Below are 27,040 nucleotides of genomic sequence, written 5' to 3'. Positions count from 1 at the left end.
AACGGTTTGTATATCCAGGGAGAAATCAGAGGGGAATGAAAAAGAAAAACAGCTTGAGGGATGCAAGAATCTCACCATACTTTTAAGTAAAGAAATAACAAATCACTTGTAACAGGACTGTCCCATTAGGGTCCCTGATTGCCATGAGAATCTCAATTGATCTATTTCTCTTTTTTTGGTTAAATTTACCCCTTTAAGAAAATTAAACCAATATGACCTTGGATTTGGACTCACTAGGTTTCTTTTAAGGTGTACCGCACAGCTCTCCAAAAATTCTTTGGAGAAAAGTACGCTCGCCTGAATCTCACCTTGTTTCAGCAGTTGGATACTCTTGTTCCAGATAATTTTGCTCGGACTCCTTGGAAGAGATGTGATCACTAAGAATTTCCCATTTTTTTTTAAAGTACAGCATAGGGAAAATAACAATTTTTTCCTTTGTTTTCAGTAACTTTAGAAAATAATCCAAATATACTGCCTGACTGCTTGCAGAGACAAAATAAAGAACTCCATTTAGGAACAATTAATTCCTCTTCGGAACAAATTTTGAAGCACAGTAATTGAGAGGATAAAACACCATTGTCCTCTGTAAGTATAAGCTTTTTGAACTTCCCAGGCTGACACATCGCAGCAGGGACGCCATGGCGTTAGTCACGGCACTCCGCGTGATGCTGGTGCTGTACCGAGCAGCGCGCTGTTGGGAAAGGATACAGCAGTGTGCTGCAGGACCGGCAGGGCCCTCTCCTACTGGGACTGTCTGTATGCAAACACCATGCCCACTGGCACAGCACAATGCAGGAGAATGCTCGGGAGCTATTTCTGTAACACCAGGAACACTTTTTCCTCCACAACTTGACCCCTGCTCTGTGTGGCGATGGTGGTGATGTGTTTCAGATGTGATGTGTAATAGCAGGAGAGCGCTGATGCATCAGACCGGGAAATTAAAAAAGATGGCATCCACACAAAGGAATGTTTAGTTAAGTTTGGAAATCTTGGCTCACATGATATCGTGATGGACCATTTGCTACGTCTTTACTTACTAACGTTCATTTGCTGTGGAATTTGTTGTTGGGTTTTTTCCTCTCTATAAATCGCTTGTTACTGATTTTAAATGATTCCAAGAGTGCATCTGCATTTCACCCAGCCCATTTTGAGTCAGAGAGAATAATTGAAAGCACTAGGGTCCTTAAAGGAACAGCCTATTACAACACACAACAGTAACTATGTTTCTACGATTTATGAGAAGAAAGCAATATGTGCCTGTTTCGGTGCCTGTCGTTTGCCTACCAATGGTGCAGTGCTCCCCATTCCAGCCCTCTCTGCATTCACATTTCCCATCTTTACAAGTTCCGTGCTCCGTGCAACGGGGATGACACACACGCTGGTCACACGCCACTCCTGTCCACCCTTCTTCACAGCGACACGCTCCGCCAATGCACACCCCGTGAGTGCCGCAGTCTACAGAGCACACTTCTAGGAGAAGAACAGAATAAAGATTACAGCAGGCTGATGGCAACTGTATACTGTCAAAAGCTGGCCTGTTCATATTCGGATCAAACCCAGCGTTTAACCTTTGTTTAAATCAAACTAAATTATCTTAAAAAGTTGTTTAAAAAAAATCTGCTCATGTACGCTGGACAAATGCTGCCGAGCTGTGTCCTCTGCTCGGATACAAACACGTTTCAGAGGTGGCTTCCTCATCGCCCGTCGGCACGTCACTTTGTTTTACTCACACCCAGACCTCTGATGACTTTTGATAGAGACATTGATTTGCCAAGAGTGAGACTGAAACTCACCGAAAACTCATTCAGCAGAGAATGGGGACAATGCAGGGTCACTTAGACTCCAGGGGTGACGGGTAAAATCTACTTCCAAGGGAGATATTTTGGTACCCTATTGCTAACAGGGTCGGTTATCTGGTGTCTTACTCCAACAATTCTACTGCTCTCTGCCAGCTGAAGTTGTAGAAAAGCAAACAGAGAGGTCTTTTGCCTCATGCATCATCAAAGAAACTGACACTGAAACTCTCATTCATGGATTTTTTGTGGCTGCTGATGCGTGAAGCAGAAAAAATTACATCTTGATATTCATTTGACTGGTGAGGTATTCTAAGTCATCAAACTTAAGAAATAACTGAATAAGTGTGAAAACTGTAAATGCTATTTCGAGAGACTTGCTTATGGCCTACAGCTCTGTCTCAACGTTCAGCTTACAAGATAAATGCAAAATTCCCAGTATTTTTCCCCCACAAATAGAAGATCTGTTGCCTTGTCAAAACTGTTTTTTTCTCTTTAGGTCCTTCTGTTAGAATAATCAAGTTTTACAACTGTAGCTTTGGAGAGGATGAAATCTTTTAGACTACACTTTTTTTTAATCTAATTTTTAGTGTCTCTTGCTCTAAAATGATTTTTAAAAAATATTCCATGTACAACTGAAAAGGGAAAAAAAGCCTTTAGCTGAAAAGAGATGTTTCTGTTTTGTGATGTTTTTCATAAATGAGCAGCATTTTGATGTACAGTAAAGCAACTCCCCAAAATGTACTTAATTGTGTTTTCCATTCCTCAAACATTACAAACATATTTATAAATTATGGAAGCTTTCCTTTACAGCTGGAAACAGATGTGAACATTTTCAGTCCAAATGAGAGCCAGTATTAGAACAAAATGCAAATTCCTAACCAGCACCCCCCCTCATCCCCCAGCTGACAGTCCCAAATTAAGAATGTCACAAAAAATAGTATCTAAGATATATACACACTTCCTGCATACATCTTCGAAAGACAATTTTCTAAACAATTTGCATTTCAAACTTGCCATAGATATTAACATGTTAACAAAATAGGATGATCATTGCAAAGTCAGGAAGAAATATTTTCCTTACCAACGGAGCAGTCGGGACCCATCCAGTTGGGATCACAGCTACAAAGACCTGTGTCAGACAGGTAGGTACCGTGCCCACTGCACTGGTCTGGACACTGGGCTCTGGGAAGCTCACAATTTATTCCACCCCAACCTGGGCTGCAGAGACATTCTCCATTCACACAAACTCCATGGTTGGAGCATGTTGGATCTAAGCAATCAACTGCAGAAGAAAACAAAAAAAAACACGTAGAGAAAGGTCAGTTCACACAATATGGTGTTTCAAGAACACGGAGATGTGTGCTCTGAAAAGTTTGTATTACTGGGATAAATAAAGCAAATTGATGTAACTCTTCAAGTCATATTAACACCTGGTCTGAGAACGGGAAAGTGCAAAGTAATTTGTGTTTTACATTAGATCCAAATGAAACGGGGTGTGATTGAATAATGAAAGCTTGCTGTGGGAATGCTGTAGCGAAGAAGAACAAAGACTTAAAAATAACACTTAAGTATATATAATAAGAGTTGCACACATACGCCTTCACCTGGGGACATTTCTTCTGAAATACACTGAAGTTCCAATGACACATGCACTATATTTAAATAACAAAAAAATAACTGAATAAATTGCACTTTTAAAAGGATATTTTTCTTTGGAGTATCTCCATCAATACTGCTATTGTTACTATTGAAATGCCAGAGCATTGTGAGAATAACAGTATGATCTGCACTAAAGTGCCTAAAGTACCTAAAGTCAAAATATCAGTGGCTTTCAGCTTCATTTAGACTCCTAAATTATTCAGGCACTTCTGAACATTTGATGTGTGGTCCATTAGTAGCTGAGCTGTGAAACTGAGAGTCCTAGTTACTTCAACCCGTATTCTAACCAGCAGATAATTCCTCTTAAAGAAATAAAGAAAAACACATACAGATATGGACTTCATATTTTCTCAGTCCAGCAACAATGGAACAAGAAAGTGAAAATAGTCATGATGGAAAATCATTCAATAGAATTTCAGTTGCTATTTCAATCCTGATAAATAAAGGAAGGTTATGAGCTGCCTTTCAAATAAACTCTATCAGTAACATTATGGTTTTCCAAACTTTTATCTTGTATCATGGATTTGTGTAAGTATACTCTGCTTTACCACAAATACCAACATAGAGACTTGACCAACTGCCTTCTGCCGTGGAATTGAGGGCCAAGGTCAAATTCACGTCCTAAACAAAATGAATTCATCTCAGGACTGGTATGTATTAGCTCAGAACAGAAGGACCACGAATGATTGGCATTCTCTCTTGCAGTTCCAGGAAGATCTGAGTTTGTAATGAAAGTGATTTATCTCTCATCTTTTCCAAATTGATCCTTCTAAATTAAGGCAGAGACATTTTCACTCTACCTTATGTGAACAATACCTGATCTTTTGAATCTAAACTTTTCTATAGAGTCTTGTCAAATTATTTTATGTAGTTGCAGAACATTTAAAGTAAGTATATAGATTAGATACAGAGAATTGAGGCAGGTGTAATTAGAGGTGCAACAACATGAGTTATCAGAAGAGTTTTGATTTTAATTCAGATTACAGTAGTACAGGAAGAAATCACTATAAAATTTCTTATAAGATTTTCATTTTGATGACGACACTGGCTATAGTTTTTTTCTTAAGATTTAATGCTTAGTTAATTGGACATGAAAATATTATAATGCAATTTTGTATTTATAGGTAAACCAAGATTGCTTTGCTGTTCAGCTCGGATAAGATTTGATAAATTCACAGATTTTTAAAAAATTATCCAGAATGCTTGTCTTGTATTGTTATTCCTTCTTGGTGCTTAACAAAATTAGAAATTGTCCAGAAACTGTCCAAAGTTTAGAATATGTCTTTCAGACTATTTCTGTTGACCCAATAGACACAGAGCTGTGATAAAAGAACCCCATTGAACAAAGAAAGAACACAAAGACCTAGGTTAATTTACTTTTAGGATGAAGGTTACTTGTTTCCCCTAAATTTCCTCTATTCTATTTTTGTTAAATGATGGTATTTTAATGGAAAATTTGAAAGGGTAATACGTGTATAACATTGTATGTGCAGGACAGCTAACTTGGAGATAGCGACGAGTCCTAATGTAGTCTCAGTGTCAGAAATTTATCATCTTCCTTCTCAAATGAAAGTACTAATGAAAGCAATGTGGAGCATATGAAAAACACCACCTTCTGCTACATAAATTAACTGTCGTTCCTCTACCCCGAATTACAGCATTCATTTCCACAGAACAAGCCTATCAATACCCTAAGCCCCCAATCTCCCTTGTTTCACAGAATAACACACTAACCACCTTTGTCCTTTGTTCTAGACAAGCACACTTTATAGCTGTGTTGTTCTATCATATGGGTAAGTAATAGCTTTCAAAGTTTAAATTGAAGAGAGTTTTTACTTTCAATTCAAATCTTGTTCTATTTTAATGTGTGCTCCTGGAGTTATCATCTTGGGCCACATCCTCAGCTGCTAAAATTAGCATAACGTGATTACCTGCAACAGAACTACGCTGACTTACACTGCAAAGGTTCTGGCCCCGAGTCTTTAGAAGGGTTTACAATGGGTTTTGATAAGGATTTATAAATGGAGCTGCTTTGGTGTTTAAACAAAGGAGAACGCGCCTTAGCAAGTAAGTACGTTAGACTCAGAACTCGTAGCCCCTTGGCAGCTCAGATCATTAGAGCTCATTTAGTATTGGGCCCTCTGTAGATTTGACAAAAAAGGTACTGAAAACAATTTATATCCCGAAGGACAAAAAAGGAGGTCAAGGAGTTTTCTGAACAATGTGTACCGTAAAACCCCCAAAGAGCCATGAATTACACTTACAAAGTTAAATGTCATTGAAAAATGACTCGACCATGAAACTGCCAAGAAAACCACCCTTAACTTAACCTAATTTGGCAGTTTCACTTGTCTCCCCCTAAACCAGATTGACTGAAACCTGACAAATAAGTCACTTCATCTTGTGTGCAAATTTGTTAATAGAACAACAGCGTTTATGCTGCAAAACTGTGCATCACAAATATTGATTTCTGTGCCACTTTCATTTCAGGTAAATTGTTTGAACAATACGACTATGATGAATATCAGAAATAAAAAGCTAACAGGAAGAAAAAAATGCTGACCCACTTGTTCTAATTCAATATCCTAGCTTGAAAATAGCAAATGAATCAACCTTCACCATTCCTTTTGGAAGCTCAAATCGATAGAGAAGATTTCATACATTATATATAAATACAGATATATTTATTTGTATCATTCCACCATTAGAATGGTAGAACTTTAATTCATGCAAAAACCTTAAATAAGATTAGATGATTAGCTGCAACTGAAGAGACACCAGTTCATATTACACCCTTTCTCCCATAGTTCTCACATTAATTCAAGAGCTATGTATAGAAGAAATGGAATTTTAGAGTAGAAACATGATGGCTGTTTTTAATTTATTTGTAAATTAATTTATGGACTTATTTATTGCCAAATGATGTATGCAGGAGTGATTTTAAACTCTTTTTGTCATATTATTGGCCCCTTCCAAGTTTGCAGTCAAACTTCCTGCCCTTGTAATCCATTTATCTTTTTAAGAAAAAAACTTAGTCTTTCAAGCACACCGTTGATTAAATAACCTATATCCTTTCACCTCACATAGTAATTCACCTCCTCAAAAAGTGTGTTGACTGACAATGTTTCGTAGTGTTTCCACCTTTGAATGGTGTTAACAATGCCTTTGCAAAAAGATATGCACTAGCTTGTTCTATTAACTCAGCTGGAGTTGGTGAGGTGTTTGTTTCGCCCATTTCAAACATTCACCTTACGATAAACTGAATTAAGCTCTACAAGAGCCTATTTCTCTCCTAGGAGTGGTAGGGGGTTCAAGACGGCTAGCTCAGACACACCACAGCCATTCTAGACAACTGAAAGCGGAGAGACAATTCCATGCAAGTAGCTGGAAATTACAGCCAAGATGAGCAAGGAGCTACTTACAAGGTAAAATTCACAGAATCAGATGCAAGAAAGATCATTTTAGGCCATCTACCATAGTCCCTCTAATAACATGAGCATTTACACGACAACACAAAACAGCATGAACTGCATATGACTTAATTAGACTATGCAAACAATTGCAGTTAGTACCAGAAAGAGCGCTTCTGCACTCCTGGGGAATAGACTGGATGTTGCCGAGCATGCTAAAGAGAGCCTTTCCCATCTTTGATTTCTATGAGAATGCTAGATATAGGAAGGCATTTCACATAATCTTTGAATATTTCCTATAATCAGACACTCGGGGTGAACTATCAATTCAGCAGACAGAAGGACATTACAGTATCTTCCAGATTTAGCTTAAAATGCAACCCATTAAAACAACGGAAATGCTCTACTGACTTCAGTTGACTTTTGGATTAGAGTTTTAATAACCAGTGTTGTGAAGCCTTCCTGGAAGGAGATGACAGGAATGAGCTAAACAAACAGTTGCAGTGTTGGTAGCCCCACTAGTGAGGATCTTTTTTTTTTTTTTTTTTTTTTTGCTTTTAGCAAATTGAGTTCACACAGACTAATGCAAGGTCTTGTCCTAAAGGCAATGACTGCAGTCCATGCTCAAAGAAGAAAACCCTTAGTGGTTTAGGTCCCTGTAGTTTTCTCCCCTTGATTTTCTGATGGGAGAAACAGCTGTTTACTATAGGATAAGATAAAAATCGATACACATGATGGACAGCTCTGCATCCCACTTGGAATACTCTCCAGAGACTATTTAGTCCTAAAACTGTGCAGTCCCAGTCCTATCACTTCAGTCTTCAAACTGCTCTTCCTTTTTGGAGGACTAATAAGCTTTGGAATGTCATCATAAAGTAGCTCTAACTATTACTGCTCTGAGGATGCGCCAATGTATGCTGAACTGTCTATTCAGCAATCATCCTAGGAGTTAAATTCTGTTTTAAAACCATACTAATATATTTTAAAAAGAAAAGCAATCCAATTTATGTTGTGCACTCTAACAGAAAACACTGAGAATAAAACCAATATTGGGCTTAATTTATGACCATATTTTGCATGGGTTATTTTGCTAAATTTGCTCATTCTGTGTACACAAGGAATTGTACACTTTCAACATGAAGAGCTTTTCTGCATTTAACAGACAGTTATTGTTTCTGTGTACCATCTACCTTTGTTTAATCCCACATGATTGCTGCTAACAGGAGTAATTTGTCTTTTAGTTAACACGGATACCCAAGTCTTTCAAATTTGTTACATCAACTTCTGTCTTAATAGTGACTGATCTGTTTGCTTTGTGTGGAGCTGCAGCTATACAGTTTTTTCTACTCCTGCTCCTTTTTGCTCTGCATTTCACATCTAAATTGTTCAATAAATATAATCCACAAGAAAAGATTTATCTCCACTCTTCAACAAAGGAATTATTCAGGTTTATTTGTGGCAGACATTCTTAAAACTGCAGAACAATGTATACAGAAGGCCAGAAATTTTGCCTGAACTTTGATAGATCAGTAAAATTGTGATGAACTACATTTTTACCCCTCTTTTACAATAATGTGCTACAGCAGTTTTACATTTAAATTTTTATTCTCTCCTTTTTTCCTACCATTAAATAACTCCAAAACCCAGAAAACAAACTCACAAGATAGAAGAAAATGTCCTACCTTCTTCACAGTTTTCTCCTTTATAGCCAACAGAGCAGACACAGTTCCCTTCGACGCAGGACCCATGGCCTCCACACGAGGGATCGATACACTGGCTGACAGGTACATCACATTCCGGACCTTTCCAGCCACTGTAGCACAAGCAGGTGCCCTTAGAGTATTGACCATTGCCACTGCACAGAACCGGGCAGGCAGCTGGAAAATGGAACGAAAGAAAAACAGCATACAGGGTCATGCAAGTATTCCTGTAGAACAGCACTAAATTCCACTACCAAATACTTACACATATATTCAAATATGTCAATTTACTGGGGAAAAAAAAAATCTAAGATAGTTTGTAGTAGTTTAGTTCTTCATTTCCCAAAGAAATAATTTAATTACTATTTAATAAAGCATGCATGTGTTGGGCATTCTGAGAATACAACTACTATTCTTTATGGACTATTGATGATGTTTAGGATAATTAATGAGGTAACATGAACAGATAAGAATCTGACATTACTATGCTTTGTTCCACTAGGTAACATCAAATTTTCACAGATAGAAGAGCACAAAACACTCAGTCCCCAGAACATTTATTATTTCTTCTTCCATAACACTTTTTTTAATGTAATGTTCGAAAAAATTTTTAGACCCTTTGATTTGTTTTTTTTTCAGTGTAAGAACCTTGAAGACAGGAATAATAGGAGCTTTCATCTACAACAAACGCACCTTGCCACCAATATCCCCACTGAACCTTGTTTTCCCAAATCCCAGAGTGACTGCTTTTACCCTGCATGTACTGGCAAGAAAGCACCATTAACCTTATTCCTCCCCCTTGGATTATTAAGGGAGTAAGGCACATTCTGAACAATACTCATTTATGCAAATGAAGTGAATCCTGTGAATAATAAAGGTAGTCAGCAGGTCTTGGATGTCTACAATCAGATGTTGTACATAGGCAGAGCAATGGAAAGAAACAAGTAGTTTATTAAAAGCTAGTTGCACATAAATGTTACACTAAGGCATATTCACACTCCTATATGCCCACGTCTCCCATGTGAACACGGCAATCTGTGAGCTTACATGCCTGCCAAAGACTGAATGTGTGGTCACCAGCCAGAGAAATGGAAAAAATAACAGAGGAATAACAGAAAATGGGAGTAATGAAGTGAGTCTTTGAGAAAAGGTAACTTTTGTGCTCTTCCCTCCGATGCAGTTTGATAAAGACAGAAAAGTATTTCCCTATCTTTTCACCCTTCAAAGTAATTAGAAGCTAACAGCTAGTTTTACAGTGCCAAAAAGATACTCCAAAGCTACTATTAATCGTTAAAAGGTCCTAATGTCTTGTTGCTTCTATTATCCCTTTAACCTGAATGATCAAGAAGAACCCAAGTAATTGATTTCCTACAAAGAAATGTGTAATTGTCCAGTTATACAACTTCTCCACTGTTCAGTCCTGTAACCCTCATTAATCTTAGCTGTCCCATTGATCTGCTGCAAAAAATCATTTCAGGATAGATGTTTTTCAAGAATTTTCTTATTTGAAATGGGAAAAAAAATGATCAGAAAAAACACATTCAGACTTGTAACCCGAGATGTTAGCTAAAATTTAGAGTGCTGCAAATTATTTCAATTAAGGCTACAGATTGATGGGCCATATCTCACATGTTTAATATTTTTGGCCTATTTTTTCTACAGTAGAATAATAACAAAATCAGTATGCTGATTGCAGTCCCTTTGTTCAAGTCCGCCATAGAAGTAATATTGTTAGATGCGAATTCTTTACATCCTTCTGAGCCATTGCAGAGACTCAACGCTGTCATTATTCATGGCTGCTCAATGGGGATTATCCAACTGCACTGAGACACACCAGCACATGTCTTGCTTTCGCCCATTAACCTCCTCACCATGCTGTGATAGAGCTGCATAGAAAGAAAAGGTTCCAGGAAAGCTAAATGAATCACTAGGCACTAGACAGTTTCTTCATACAAACCACATTTGTTCAAGTAGTTATAAAGACAAAAGGTTAGAGTTGACTTACAAGCTGAATACAAGTGAGAAATAGGTTTTTTGGGGGTTTGGGGTTTTTTTGGTTTGTTTGTTTTACAGGTCAACACGGCACTCCACACCTGAAAAGGCTTCTGTTCTGCAAACATCTCCTCTGGAGTCAAAACTCAAAACAAAGGCGATAACTCTATCTGAACAGCGCAGACCCCTGCAAGAGGGACTGGGCAGGAATAAACCCAGTATTGAAATAAATAAAAACCTAAAACCAAAACACAACAAGAAACTCAGATGTGATCACTCTAGACCCAGACAGATAATACTCTGCCAGCCACCTGCTGTAAGACTGCTTCTCTCTTTGCCTTGTCCCTAAGTGTCAAGCAACGGGCAATTGTGGTGCAGCTAGAAGAGGTGTGTATCTGCTGTCTGGAACGTATCTATGGGAAGGACATCCTTTGCTCCCACTTTTGATCTGAATTTGCAGGGTTCAACTTCTGGGATGCCAGAGACTGATACAGCAGAAGAAAGATTACTGGATGGTGCTGGGTCTTGGGCTCAAGAGCTCCCACGGTGGTTTGGTAGGGTTCCCTGACTCTGCTATGGTGCTTCAGGAATTTCAGGAAAGCTGAAAGCCATGCCACAGCTTTGCATTGCTCTCTTCATGCTCCTACCAGGTCAGAGGCCTTGCTGTGGTTCATAAATCTATCTAGTCTGTGTGAAGCTGATATGTAAGTTGAACAGTCATCTGCCCTCAGCGGTCTGCCACTGTAGTATGACTTGCCAAGATGTTAGTGACACCAGGACTGGCTTTGGACAAATGAGAGAACCTGTAATTTAACTGTTGGGATGAAATTAATACAGTTCAGATTAAGACACCCGCAATCTAAAGCCACAAATTTTAATCTACAACCCTCTGCTGGGGTTATTCTACAAACTATATAACAAGAATATCACTTTGAGAATAAGAAAAATTACAGGGGTTCTTGGTCAGATTTTGGCATTTCCAAGACTGCCATGTCACTGTTCCATCAGCCAATTTTAACAAGATTATCTGAAAGGTTAAAACTGATGGAAGAACATTCCCTGATTGAACACATTATTGGACAAATTAACATCTACGAAGGCTGCTATACACAGAGACATCATCTCCTGTAGGAAGTCCTAACAGAAGTTACCTCTGGAACCAAAAGAATTTACCGGAGAAGCATCAAAGACAGGTACAATTTTTACTCTTGCTCAACTATGGGCTGTATGCCACCATCAGAGCTGAAATCCTGCGTAAAATGGAATTTTGGTCTGAGCCATTAGAGTTTTACTTTCGTAATATAACACCTATATAAACAAACTCATTCAGAAGAACACATTCTGAAGAGACACTGTTTATACTCCCATGTAAGGTATGTTCAGCCCTTGTTGACCTGTACAGAACTTTGTCACACCTGAGAGAAACAAAGGTGATTTTTATCTGTGGATAGCCCTGTTTAGGAGAAGGAAGTGAGCTTCAGTCCTGAAACTTTTGCAAAGGAACACAGCTTAAAAGAAATGTGCCTGACAGCACAGGCACTTTCAAAACTGCATAGGGATCACTGCTCTGTGCATGTGATCGCATACTTGCATGTGTAATTCGTCTACTGCAACCAGCATGACCCAACAGCAGAGGATACGCACTAATATTAGCATGCATAGCACTTGTTGAGATTTACACAATGTTTGCTTGGGGTCAGATAAAAACTTGGTTCTACTTCCAAACATATGGACTCATTTTGAGTCTTCTCATCAAGAAGAATTTCCAAATTTTTTGAGTTTGATTTTGCGTAAACAATTCTTCCCTATACTCATTAGTGCAAGTCAACCCAATGCCTCTCAGCTAGGGGGAAGTCATTAAATATCATGAAACAGAATAAATGTTTTTCAGATCTTTAATACAACCATATTAACATTCTAGAGTTGTCTCTCAAAACTTGTCTGAACCTACAGATGGGGCAGAGATTGCTCTTTGGACAGAGATGCACGAATTCCTAGCTATATAAAAAATGAAATACACACTAGCATAATGGAAATCAAACTGTTCCTTGTTTGCTTTAGATATAAACAATCCTAACTTCTAAATGGCTTAAAATCCATAAAACCAAAGGAACTGCAAACATCTGCATTTTAGAAAATCAGCCCAGTTATTTAGGAAGCTAATTTCTGACAACCTGATTCAAAATGTTGGCTCTAGACTTTACATTATTATTATTTTAAATAATACTGTAATATAATAAATTATTACACCCCTTGTTACACCAAGTGTTTGTCTATAAGATATTTCTAAAGTTTAAGAGACATTAAATATATGAGTATTCTTATTTGTGGTTTAAAAACACAATCGTTTTGTTTGACAATGCTCTCCTTAATATTTTATGTTTAAACCTATTTTAACCAGTTGGGTGCACACTTTACTACTTGCCTGCACACCTATTAGTTTTAACTGGAGTTCACTTATGGATGTGAAAATCGGAAATAACTTCTAAGACCACTCCACAGTTTATGCTGTTTCACTTTTACTAGGTTATGCCATTTCTGCGCTACTTTCCTGGTAAGAAGCTGCCCCACCTGTAGCAAACTTGGCTCCAAGAAAATAATTCTGGAATGGGAGATTGAATGAATCCAGGCCCATTTTCTCTCCTGTGTTCTTTATGCCTCACAAATGTGATATTTGCACGGTCAAGAAGAATGGTGTTTGACTACACTACCGCTCTTTAGAGATCATCACTAACTTCCATCAGGCTGAAATGTTCTCAAGAACAGTGACAATCTGGAAGATCTAGAACATCTTTTAGGTTGCTCTAAGACCTTGTGCTCTTCCACACAGAAGTCATCTTGTAGAAATTCACCAAGAAGCAGAGAAATTAACAACTATGAATAACTGTTACTGACACTATATGCTTTATTAGTTAATTCATCAAACTGTTTACTTTGATGACAGAACGCACAAATAATTTAAATTATTTAATGGCAGTGTTACTCTCTGCTTGCAGGCATACGGGTCAGCATTACGATGAGATGTACAGCCCTTCACACAAGTCATGCTCTGCAATCCTTACCTTAGTTGCCCAGACCTGAGCCTCACCGAGCTCCCTTGTCTAGCTCTGTCAAACTGCACATTAGGAAGCAAGAGATTCACAGAAGAATTTCCAGAAGGACAAAAAACCCATCAGGTGTGTCAAATCTCTGACATTCAGAAACCATTTGGGGAAAGCAGCACATGCTGACTTAAGCACTAAAGTATGGATGCTTTAATTAATCCGGGGTGAATTTAATTGCTTTAGTTAAGTGGAAATCGGGTTAAAAATGATGCAGAGCATTCGGGGGTGTGTTAAAAACATGACATATGAGTTGGATGAATCGATAAATTAAAAGCGCACAGATGTTTTAATTAAACCCAGGAAAGTTAACGGAGATCACTAGAGACTTTTAAGCCTATGATTAATTCAATTCATTTAAAATACCTGTAGAGATATGGAGATGCCTCCATTCTGGGAGTTATAGAAGTTCTCAATCGATAACTACTTAAGCTATTCTACAAAAAAAATGGCAGGATTTTTATAGAAGTGACTGAACAGCATTAACGACACAATGAATATTTACATTCTTCTGAAGACTCAGCAAATTTTTGCTTTGGCCAAAATTTATCAAAAAGGTCATAGTTTTTCTCATTGCATTCAGTGTGACCGTATCTGTCAAAAAGACACTTGCTATTCCCTCCTCTACCATTCTCCAAAGTATCGATTTCCATTAGATAACTGCTTTGCTTACAACTATTACAAAAATCTGTGTAAGAAATACGAATATGTCTTCCCATACTCTCTACCAGCAATTTCCAGAACCACAGCAAATTTAAAAAATTATCTCTTTGGGGTTGGTCACTTGCTACAAGAAAATGTTGCTTCATGAATAGACCCTTATAACTTTTTAATAACAATAACAATGCATTCTGTAAACATAGGGAAAATAAAAATCAAGCAAGTGTCAGATCATTGGAACTAATTTAGTGGTGGACTGAAAGGGCTGAAGCCCCATTACTGCTAGTGTGAAGATGAGCTTAGACAACCTAGCCAGCTATCAACAAAGATCTAAGTCTTAGTTTTCTAGACATATTGGAGTCCTGAGCGGGGAGAAAAAAGGCCACTCTACGGTCTCACTGGAAGAGCCACAGCCAAACATAAAATTGATTTTAAAGTGGTATAAAACAAATGACAAATTGGAGACACCAAGAGGACATCTGAGTTCAGATGGACACTGGGAAAATCAGCCAGCTGTGCCAAGGTTCAGATGCCTTGAGGACCTTCTCTTGTCAGTACACTCTGGATTCAACACTTCCTCAGCCTGTTTGTTCCCCCTCCACTACTGGAGAAGCTCTGCAGCTATCACTACCTAAAGGAAAGATTGCAGTTCTCCATGCAGTACCCTAAGATGATTTGACCAACAGTAGATTGATTTGCAGCCAATCCAGTGATTGTCCTCCCTATCTACTACATTACTGAAGAGCAGCACCGTTCAATTTCTTTTTCATATACACTGATGCATTCAAGGAAATGGAAGTTACCCCACACTGGTTCTGGTTTACCACAGGAGAATGTGACTGATCAGATTGCCGTATATCTTGTGCCTTTGAAAATAAGGGTCAAAAAAAAAAAAAAAAAGAGGGAAGAATTCTTTTCAACTCTCTGCATGATACATGGGATTGGCAGAAAATGTAGATGGTGGATACACATGTCCTGAAAATATTGCCTTGTAACCTAAAACTCTTTTTCTGTGGGAACTAGTAACACAGAATCAGAGCTATGGCATTCCTCCTCTTGATATAAGCAGTGAAATTGATACAAGAACATGCAGAGAAATAAATTTTACTTTCTACCAACAGATGGAGGTGAACAGATGTTGAAATCAACTGCCATCATAGACAAGCACGTCGATCTTCATTTGTATGCCTTGATAACTTCATCACTAGAAAAACTGAGGAGGAAGGGAAAACTAAACTATTTCAGAGGTTTCAGTAGCTATCTCAATGGGAAGAACCAGTGAGGTGAGACTCCAAGCTCACAAAAAGCATACACCAAATACCAGAATTATCCTTCCGAACACACGAGCTGTGATTCATAACAGAGGAGGACTAACAGCATGAAGTCATTTATGTATCTAGAAAAAGAAATGAAAAAGCAAAACATTTCTTCAAACATGTTTGGTAAGATTTTACACCATTTCCTGTGAGTGGTGTAAAAACTCTTGTTTCTCTGGTATTGGTTTAGCTCTGGCTAAATAGCAGCACAGTGGATGCAGGATTGCACCCACAGGCTCAGTATTCAGGGTGTTTCAAACCCACACTGCTTTGGTCTCAGTTTAGTGACTACTGTTTGCCTTATTAAATTTACCAGGCGAGATTTAAATTGTAACATGATCAACTGCACAGTTCCATGTTAGCTGCAGGTACTGAAACATTTTTCTACATTTGAATTAGGAATCTTTTTGTTTGTTTGAGAAAGCGAAGGGGGATGACAGCTAACTGAATTTAATCTCACCCTAACAGGGTCTAAATATAGGAAAAGATCTGAACCTGTAGTTCAGTATCACAGATACTAGATACAATGGAGATACGAAAATGTCACGCATGCTGAAATCTGAAGCTCTGTTATTCAGGGATGGCAAATGTTTAAGGATCTCTTTAACAGCTGCATTTCTATAACATGATCAGGGATGGCAAATGTTTAAGGATCTCTTAACAGCTGCATTTCTATAACGCGGTTTCAATACTACTAAATCATAGTTGCTTCAATGACATTTACCATCATTGCAAGGACTCCAAGATGATCCCGACACAACTGCAAAGACAAACCCTTCAAACTTAATGAAATAAACGAATACCAGTACAAGCCCACGGAGACAATGCAATCTAAAACCAAAATGTAGATTGCAAAACAACTAAATAAGCTAACCAATTAAACACAAAAAAAAAATTACAAAGCATACAGCACAGTGAGCACAATTCAGCTCAGCAGAGGAGACAATGCAATCTAAAACCAAAATGTAGATTGCAAAACAACTAAATAAGCTAACCAATTAAACACAAAATAAATTACAAAGCATACAACACAGTGAGCACAATTCAGCTCAGCAGAGCATAGTTTGAGCAGAGAGATTCTTCACCAGCAATGAAGTATTATACCATGGGAAGAAAGATTTTTGGCTTGCCAGAAACTAAGCCTCACAGTGGTTTGCATCTTGCATGTATTTGTATGCCCATCCACCTCCTTGCTGCACTGGGAACCTTTAAAAATATTCTATTTATTGGAATCCCATTGAAACAGAAAATGTTTGTGCAAATAGATGTGCTGTTGATGCACATGTATAAGAAAGGAAAAAAGATAAAGCAACTGATAATAGAGCGGGCTTCGAAAGAGCTGTGAGAGACCAAATGAATGTACCCAGCTTCCAGTAAGTATGAAAATATTACTATAATGCTGTTGAAGAAAAATCCACTAATAAGATTTGACTGTGTTTCCATATGCTTTCCATATTGGACGTAACCAAAGCAAACTTTCTTATCATACTAAGCCAACACAACTTGGTTCTGTTTGTAGTCTTCAGCTACAGTACTGCCTGTGGCGCTGTCTGGTCTCTGAATTTCCACAGGCTGGGTAACGAGTGATCACATAAAGATGCACTGGTGTTCACTAGAATAAGAAACTCATAATTACTTACCTGCCTAGTTCTTTTTACCTATGACATTTTGTCCTGCAGTGGTATTAGCAACCTTTCTCAATTATTTCCTTCCGCCTTCATCAGTGAATTCCTCAGTGTTCCCCATTTTTTTCTTAATAATTTTAGCTGTATCTTTGGAATTTTCTCCTACATAAATAAGTTTACCTTCTTAGCTGCATCACTATCCTGCAAGCGTTTTGGGAAAAGGAGTCATACGTAATTTCAAGCTAATATGCTGCAACATGAATTTAGGAACATATGAAAGGGCGATGCAATCCAGAGCCACAAATCTGGCTGCATGATTACTGGCAGCTTAGTATAGAAAACAAATGCTAATTAAGTTGCTACACTAGATTCAAGTATTGGGTATATTTAACAACATTAAATAAATATCTTCGAAAATTTTAAATCATTTTTGCTGTCCTGTAAAGGCACAACTATAACAAACAGAAGGAAGGATGTGCTTCTAAACAACAGGAGCATCCCCACTTGAAATTATTCAGGATAAGCTCTTCTGTAGATGAATTCTTTATAACTCTGAATTCAGTGCTGCAATCAGCAACAGCCATAAAAGCTTTAAGAACAATGAGAAGTTAATATTTTGCTTGTGTAAACCCATATTACAGTCAGACTCTATGATCTTAAGATCTTTGCCAACCTAAATGAGTCTATGATTTTTTGAAGTCTGTTTTCTCAAATATTCACAATGCTAACAGTAGCTCCTGGATCCTATTCCAACCTTGCAAACATCCTCTTACAAAGAATGCAAAGGCTACGAAGCACCAATTTCTAGCCCAGTGCAGGTACTCCGGGTACTCCTGCGTCACCATCCTGTTACCAACAGCACGCAGCTTGCGAACATCTGCTGACCCTCACATTTCACCTACAAGGTACTGTAGGGACAGGTACACGTTTCTGAAGAGTAATGAAATGTTAGGATGCTAAATGACTTCTGTTGTAACAGAAATTTAACACGGTATCTGCTGTAGAATTCAGGAGTCCGGACTCTCCAGTCCCCTGTTTTTACCTCTAATCTCCAACAGAGCTCATGAGGATTGATGAGGCAAGCTGCAGACTGGAAATGACGGCTCCTGTATGCTATTCCTTGTCACACTACTGACTGTGTGCCTTGAGCCCCTTTCGGAGCCATGACCACTAACAATCAGAAAGAATTCAGCCTGTGACCCCTTCAGTTCTCAGCTCCTGCTTAAATTGCCAATTAGAAAGAGTCAGAGTGGTGGATTTTGTGTTGGCTCCACTTGTCTACCTGACACCGGATCAAAGCTACGATCTCATTTCATGCAGGCAAGCTAGCAGCTGATGGACAGCAACGACTGTCAATCATTGTCAAAATAGGTTACGTGTCCAGTTATTTATTCTGTAATTATTTTAGGCACAGCTAATGGCACAAAACTCTTTTCAGAGTCTACTGCAGTTCTGTAAAACTAAGAAAACTGAGGGCAGACAGGCAAGCACTGCCCTGTACACAAAATTCATTGGAAGGCAAGCGAGGACATGATCAATTTGCCAGAAATTAAAAATGTCTGCTAATAAAATATGAGACTGAGGAAATGAGAAAAAAAAATTATAACAAAGGCATTTTAAGGTACTGAGTCAGAGAGGTGGGAACTGCTGGAGAGGAACATTGCCAAAGACAGCCCTGTCTGTTCAAGTATCAAAATGATGCTTCCACCCACTGCGAGAGAAGATTTGAGTGACAAGCCAGGGCTGCGCTGCTGCTGCAGCAGATACTTAAGTTGGCACACATACACACATAAACACACAAAACCCAAAAACAAACCCACACGGAAATAGACACCAAGAAGTTGAACATGCTGAATTTTGTCAACTGCAATAAAGGATGTGAGATATGTGTGGGTGACAAGTCATGAACGCAGAATTTCCAAAGAAGAGCACACTCTTTTCTCTTTTTCTTTTCTTCTCTTTTTTTTTTTTTTTTTTTTTTTTTTTTTGAGTACGGTGTAAGTGATGAGACATGCTATGATTATGAACACATAAAATGTTTGTCAATCAAGTTGTTATTTCTCTAATTTATCTTTTCTCTCCAACCCACTACTTCTCAGTCCTCCCTTGCTTTTTAGCTTTATCATGGTGGACAATACCATCACTCTACCTGTCACTCAGGTTCATAATCTGGATATTATTTTTGGCTCCTTCATTTCCTCACCTCACAATCAGGCTTTGACAAAGTCTTACAGATTTGTTCTACACTGCTTCTCTGTCAGAATTCTAGTCCTAGCTTTCAGCAAATAAAACCTACATTAAATCCACACCTTTTTCTGCAGTGTTGATAAATTCAGTCTTCTTGAGTCATGTCTGTGTGTAACAGTACTGCAAAAATCATGTTAATCGAACCTTCAACTACATGACTCTTCTCTCCCCATCCTGTTTCAGGTCCTTTCCTCTTATTACACGGAACACAAACTTCATTCTCCAACTCCATTACAGATGTGCTTCACCCCAGACTGCTCACTGCTAGAATTCTGACTTCAGCCTCCCTGTGACTTCCAATGTTTTTGAAAGTCAAATTTAAAAAGAGCTTTTCTGAGCTCTTTCCTATGCTCCATCTCCTTTGGAGGCTCCCTTTGCCCTCCATTATCCACATAACATTATGTATCTGCCCCATAATCCCTCTAAAACTTCTTTTAACCACAGTATTCCCCCAAACTGACAACAGTCACACTGCTCGTGTGTTTATAACAATGTGTATCACATTTTTTCCTTGTATCTCCACATCTGCCAGTTGGCTCCTATTCATTCCCTTTCAACTGGTATTGGCATGGTAAATTCCTGGAGGTAGGAGCTGTTTTTATTTATTTGTTTTGCTTGTAAAGCACCAACCACAATAGATTAGCTTTAACAAGTACTATTGCTCATGCCAATCTCTTCATAATGCCACAAAAATGGCATTTTCCCTATACTATTGTTCCTCTCCCACTCTTTTCTCTGCCAAACCAATCTGCTTTGGGCACCATCATGTTTAATCCAACCCACTTCACTTGTCTGATCTATAATCTGTTATTGCATAAATTTGCAGTGAGCTGCTGGAATAGAAGACGCACATGCACCGGTTTGACTGTGCCCTGGAAGACCCGAAGCGCTGCCTCACCGCGGGTCCCATCTCTTCTGTCAGACTATGGACATGTGCAGGACAGGCAAGGGAGGAAGGCTATCCAGTATCACCTCCCACCTTTCCCTTCACAGCCCAGGGAGCTTCCATTTGCTTGCATCATTTTCAGTTCCTAAAATTTCTAACGAAGTTACAAAGGCAAATACTGCTTTCCTTACTCACATAGAGAGGCAATACTAACTCCTACACATCACCAGCATATGCCTGACACTACTCATTCAACATGGGCCACAGCAATGAACCTGAATGATTCAGCAAGATGCACTCCAAAACTCACGGTTTACCCACTGCAACCCCTCCCAGAACTTCTTAGGCCACTGGTAGCACTCTGGGCATGGCACTAAGAGGATTGTTTCAAGCAGAGTATTCAATGGGTGAAGAACATCACTTTGGGTGCTATAAGCCTCTGAATAACCTCAGAGCAAGGAGAGTCCCAAACAACTGAAATCTGAATAACAACTGAGAACAACCAGGAGTTTCTACTTCTAGTAATTATACCTTAACTTAATAATAGACAGCTTTTTACATCTTCATACAGGGATTAACAGCACACACATAACACAGAAAACGGCAGCGGTAGGAATTCTTACTGTGGTGCAGGCAATCATCAGAAACACCAAAACCATTAGAATAAATTTAAAAAGAGATAGACTACAATTTACAGCTTAGTAACTATTTCAAACTAAATAGACGTTGCAAAAGAAATAAAAAGAAATTTTAAAAAACCTACCCTTCTTTTTATACTTATTAAAGTGGCGCCGTCCTTTGCCAGTAAGCCAAAAACAAACAGAATGAAAATAAAATAATGAAAAACCCACACAAGGAGAACAGGAAAAGAAACTGCGAATAACATAAATCTGAATCATTAGAGTTCTTAAAATCGATTAAAAAGTCAACTGGTCAAACATGCTACAAACTTCTGATTTTAAAAATTTCAAAAGCCTTCAATCCATTTAGATTAAAATATTAAATGTGTTTCTTATCACATTGCATAATCAATGAAAAGTATCTGCTAAACGGCAACTTCATGGCAGCTGACATGAGCTACGTGACTCGAGTTTTCCCCTTCTTTTACAAATCAGACACCATCTCTCAACAGGCCACACTTATCACGTCCATGTAGAAATCCCACATGATGGCACACAGTTTCACCTTCTCAGATTAGCTAAATATGCTTATGATGCAAATACTTTAAAATGCAAAATTCAAGGAGGCTCTGAGCACATTTGCAAAACAGTATGTGACAGTGTCTTTGGAAGTGTTTTTGGTAAAGGAGTGGAAGAGTTGCATGCCCTCCAAATCTACTATGAGATGAGAGGACATTGTAGCCGACTCTGAGTCACCTCTAGGAACCCAACTCATTGTAACACTGAACTCTACAAATGGTGAAAAGCAGGACATGACAGAGGATGCCTGCTTGCAGATTTATCACAGAACTTAGCAGCTGAAAGATCAAGCTATTATCAGACATTAGCAGTGGGAACACTAAGAAGGACATCTTGATATACTTGGGTGGTTATGTCACAGAAAAATAGAGATGAATAGAAGAAAGTCACAACACACCAAAACAACATCATCATAGCTGCATGTCTGACTCTCCAATCGATCCTTGGCCATAGCATCGCTTCTTATCAATAACTCCTACAGCTGATTGTGGACAGGAGGTTACTCACAGTGCAGTTCAATTTAAGGCAGATCTTCCACTGGCTTTAACAAGACATTTTCTTTATCAGGATACATCTCCACCCACTGAATTATCTTTTGATTATCACACTTTGTTTTTCTTTATACGTCATATTTTATCCACATAAAATTAAAACACATCATTTCCTTTTTTATGTGTTAGATTAAATTCTTAACTAGGTTAAACTCCAAATGATTTCAGATGGAATCCTGCCTGAGCAAGGATGAAGTAAATCTGTTGATACTAGCTACATAAGTCATTTCCACAGATAAGGGTAAGAAATAAATCCTCCCAGTATCTGTCAAGAGAGTGAGGGTGAAACTTCCTCTACTTCAATCAGCATATGAAAGTGTATTTCAGCCTGTGGGGTGGGCCAAAAGTTCATCTCTTTCTAATACTTTTCATGGTATTTTCCTGGAGCTAATGGATCTGAGGTCAAATCTGTGTTGTCTCTTAATGATTTCCTTCATTTTTATCTTCCAGAACTACATGGATGGAGAGAAGTAACAGAGGGAGCACCTGCACACTGTGTGCTATCAGTCTGCAGGTGACTCCTCTCCAGATCCATTGCCTCTGATGCCCTCAAATCAGCCCTGCAACCGGGCATTCACTGGTAGAAAGAATCGTGCTTCCTAGCTATCAAACTTGGGTTTCACCAGTGTGAAGCTCTTAGACCGTTGTGTTACTGCATGAATCAAATTCTAAAAGCCATCTGAGGAGCTTGTTCACATTGTCTCCACATTTCTCTACTTGAGTCTTACTCAAGTTATTTTACAGTGGAGAACTGAGACATTGAAAGATGTGTTGCTGGGGAAATAATAATTAAAAAAAAAGAATCAGATGGAAAGAAAATCATTATCCTTCCATACTTGTGACAGCTTAAGTATAAATTTAACATTATGGTAAATGGATATTAAACATGTGTCCATACACACAACATGCTGGAAAATATTTCATTCCCTATCTCATTTTACTGTCTTTTACCAAGCATACAAACCCAGTTTTGATTTCTGTCTTCTGAAACTGCTCTCACATATAATCAAGCAGAAAAATCTGTGGACATGACAACAGGCATGACAACGCCTGTGAACAGAGGCATCCAGCCCCTACACCCTGACTCAGCCGCACGCTCCTGGCTATGTCTCGTAGTGTAAAGATGTGCAGCTATGTGCTCGCAAGGAAACACCAGAATTCTGTCAACACACCCGTTTTGTTGTTTTACGTGGCTTTTCAAGCTTCTTTGTTCTTTAGAAATACCATGATGTCTGACAAGAAAACAGTAGAAGAGTTGAAAGAAGCTTCCAAGAAACCATTTCTGCTTTTGAGGGGAAGGAGACAACACAGAAAGGACAGAGCAGGCAGCGGAGGGGACACACTGCGGGGTGGGAGAAGCCTGACAGATAGAGGTTGACGAGTACCCTGTACAAAGCTATTTATCTGACATCATCTGAACAAATTATTTTCTAGCATTAACACTGAATTAAGTGTTACACAGAGGTTCAGCACACAACGCAGGATTGCTCCACAACTCAAACGCAAATGTGTTGACTTAATGGCCGTGTATGAGCAAAGACAGCAGCGGGGCACAGTCACTGCATGCGCGCTCGCACAGGTTAGCAGCACAGAAACGCACAGAGCTGTCCCTGTAGCACACAGGACCACACCATTTACTTTCCAATATACTGATATCTCCTCTACATATTTGCCAAGTGTCTTGATTTCTCAGGTAATCAAACACCACGCACGCTGGATTTAAACTTTCTTTAAAGAGCAGGGCTAGTGCTGAAATACCATCCTTAGCTTTCCAAGGGCCTTGGGGTCTTTTTTTTTTTGTTTTGTTTTGTACTGAGGCACTTTTAAGAGCCACATATGGAGAGACAAAACAGAAATTCCTCCTTCCAGTATGACTACAACAGCTCTTCAAGGAGTGTCACAGACATGCACGGGTATGCTGGACACCACCCCGCTACACCAGTGAAATAAGTGGGGCACAGCAAACTGTTCTCAGGACTGGGTCAGGACTCGACAAAGACATGAGCACCTTTTAAATGCTTCAAGGCATTTCAAAAAGCTCTCAAACACCTGGCTTTCCCGCTCTGAACACTATCAGGCCTATCCCTGTGGAAAACAACTGTAAGCACGTGATATTGACAGTGTACCTAAGCCTCACACAAACTAAGAAGGAAGCAAACCATAAAATGCTATGACTGTGCTCAGACCAGCAGGCAATTCAGCCCAATAATGGATTTAGAGAACTAGCTGTGCTACTAGCTGTACAAACGAAACAGGCCTCCTTTAGGAACCTTTTCCCTACGACAACTATCCCATACTTGTTAAAATTTACAATTGACACTTAAGAAAAGGTTTGGTTTAAGACTTTATCAAGTCCTACTTATTTTCTTAAAAAAGGTGAACTTCCTTTGGTCAAAGAGTAATTGCATAAGCAAGAAAGTCGTTACAAACTCGAAGTAAGACTCAGCCAAGCCAGAATATACATTACATGCTATCAATGATGATAATCAGCCTTCTGTCGCAGACCAATTATGCAGACCGATGATTATCAGAAAACATTTATGATAATTCATTCACTTTTACAGAAAATAAGTATTTTCTGCCATTTCTGCCTCCTGCCTTTGACACAAAAAAAGTTGCAGTCACGCAAACTCATCAGCAGTGTAGCAATACTTCCACCTGATCACATTTAACTAGGAGATTTAAGAAAAAAAACCTGTGCATTGATCTATTTGAATCTAGCCTGGACCCATGCTAACTAGCAGGCGCTGTAGATCCATACATCTCAAACACACACTGTGGTTATTTGTAAACACAGGGAAAATGATACCTTTACCACAGTCTGCTCCATGAAATCCTGGAAAACAGTGGCAGACACCCGATACGCACTCGCCATTCCCATGACAATTCCGTGGGCAGTCTTGCACCGAATCTGAAACACAAGCATCACAGGCACATCAGTTGTTTTCTATTTAGGCTACAGATTCTCGGCTTAGTTTTTCTTCAGTTTATTTTGCCTTCAATACTTAGAACAATCCCTAACAATATTAACACCACAAAGTTCAGGTGAAGCAGAAAGGTACCCAGTTTTATGGCAGCGTAAGTACAGAGATCCAGTGATACACTAAAGTCACGTATCAAGTCTCTGAGCACCATTAGAACTCAAAGCCTTCTGTTCCAACAGGTAGACAGGGCTGCCTCTGAAGACCTCTACAGCTATGTCTGAATTCATATCATGTAGCAAACCTAATGCTTCATCAGGAAAACCAACAACCTCCCTTTTGCAATGAGACTTTGATCTTGCACAACCCTTTTTCCATGTGAAACTCATCACGAGAAGTGCATCTTCTTTTCTTTTTACAGACCTTTAAAGCCTCATTAATTAAGCTGACAGAAATATCTGCTGAACATGACAGAGACAAGTTCTTTTGCTCCGGCAAATATTCTTTATTCTAAAAAAATTATAAAAAAGGTGCAAGTAGCTACACAAGAGGCTGTAGAAGAGGTCCGTAAAAACAGAAGACAAGGTTTAACACTAGAACTTAAGTGACTGACTGAAGTGTTGATGACTTCAATAATCTGAGAAGAGTAAGCACACCAGCCTGATGATAGCATTTCAGCTGTACCAAAATATTTATTTTACACAATTTCTGTTATTATTTGGATAATATATACATTACTTTGCATAATAACAACCTGGAAATAAAATCACAATTTTGAAATTAATTCTTAAAATCACTTTCATTTGAAAGCTGTTGAATTTCAGTGGAACACATTTTCAAGACCAAATTATTGGAACAAAAAAATTTATTTGGAATGTTGTTACTATTCACTATTACTCCCTGTTATTGTTGGACCTGTGGTCCCAAACTAAATGGCTCTGCCAGTCCCAGACACCAAACAAAGAGCAGCTGTACAACACAGAAAATGCATTTTGGATTTGGAACTAGCAGACTAAATACAGACTATTTTTCTGTCAAATTAAACTGAAAAGAGGAAAAAGATTTAAGCACAACTTTAAATCCAATTTCACAGTTGCAGGACACTAAATAACAAAAAACCCCTCTAAAGCAAATTTTCCAAGAAATGTCATTAGCTTGGCCTCTTGAAACGATTGATGTAAACAATGAAAAGAAAAATTAAAACATAATGCACAAAGTTATCAATTTGTCTCATGAAGAAGCCTATCTATAGATTTATTATTTTGCTCCATGGCACACAAAAGCATTTTCTATGTATTCAAAATCATGGTAAATTTAGTTTGTCTGCGAGTTAACATAATTTCTGTTATTCTTTCTCCTCTTCCACATCAGAGAAACTTTCAGCTGTCTCAGATCCTTTGATTATGAAATGTCTGATACTAGGTGTGTGCAGAAGAACCCCTGAACTGGATAAAACACTATACTTTTCTCTGAATTTCAGTCCAATTACTATTATTGCACTATCAAGTAGTCTACCTGACTATTAGACCTTTGACGCTCTTGAAAGTTGTAGCCTAGACCAGGACAGCTTATTGTATCTGAAGGTTTTCTAAGCATAATAGGAGCATAACAAAATAAAAGCACAAATTCATTTGGAGAAGCAGAAAAAGCCTAAAATATGCAAGTGTGTATATATATATATATATATATCTCAACGTGCATAGCACCTAGTTACTCTTACAAAACCACATTTAAGCTACAGGAAAAAAAACATTTTCTTCATCTCAACTGAGGTTAAGGGAAACAATTATATTCATACTTAATGACACAGCATTGGCTATCCTCCTACACCCTTTGGGACTTAAGCCAACAAACTGCACTTTATACGAACGTAAAAGGAAAAAGTTAAGCTTCATACCATTAATCAGGCAAGACTAGAAAAGACCTTCAACTACTTTTCTTCAAGCTTAACAACTCACTTGCACTTTTTGCAGTTTC

At 38.5% G+C, this 27,040-nt stretch overlaps 1 protein-coding gene across 1 annotated transcript in view; it reads right to left on the bottom strand.

Annotated features, from left to right (window-relative positions):
- Nucleotides 1-1,183: 1,183 nt before the first annotated feature.
- The window catches only part of LOC104469297 (teneurin-2-like), a gene marked incomplete at its 5' end in the record, with an annotated part of 35,437 nt that continues 9,580 nt past the window's right edge, over nucleotides 1,184-27,040 (bottom strand). The window contains 4 exons of the mRNA XM_010083751.1: nucleotides 1,184-1,470; nucleotides 2,878-3,078; nucleotides 8,548-8,742; nucleotides 24,952-25,053. Of these exons, the coding sequence (XP_010082053.1) occupies nucleotides 1,184-1,470; nucleotides 2,878-3,078; nucleotides 8,548-8,742; nucleotides 24,952-25,053 (785 nt within the window). The remainder of the gene's footprint in view (nucleotides 1,471-2,877; nucleotides 3,079-8,547; nucleotides 8,743-24,951; nucleotides 25,054-27,040) is intronic.

This window comes from Pterocles gutturalis, unplaced genomic scaffold, assembly GCF_000699245.1.
Source record: "Pterocles gutturalis isolate BGI_N339 unplaced genomic scaffold, ASM69924v1 scaffold7545, whole genome shotgun sequence".
NCBI lineage: Eukaryota > Metazoa > Chordata > Aves > Pterocliformes > Pteroclidae > Pterocles > Pterocles gutturalis.
The sequence above is the reverse complement of the archived record's forward strand: the minus strand, read 5'-3'. Positions and strand labels throughout refer to the sequence as shown.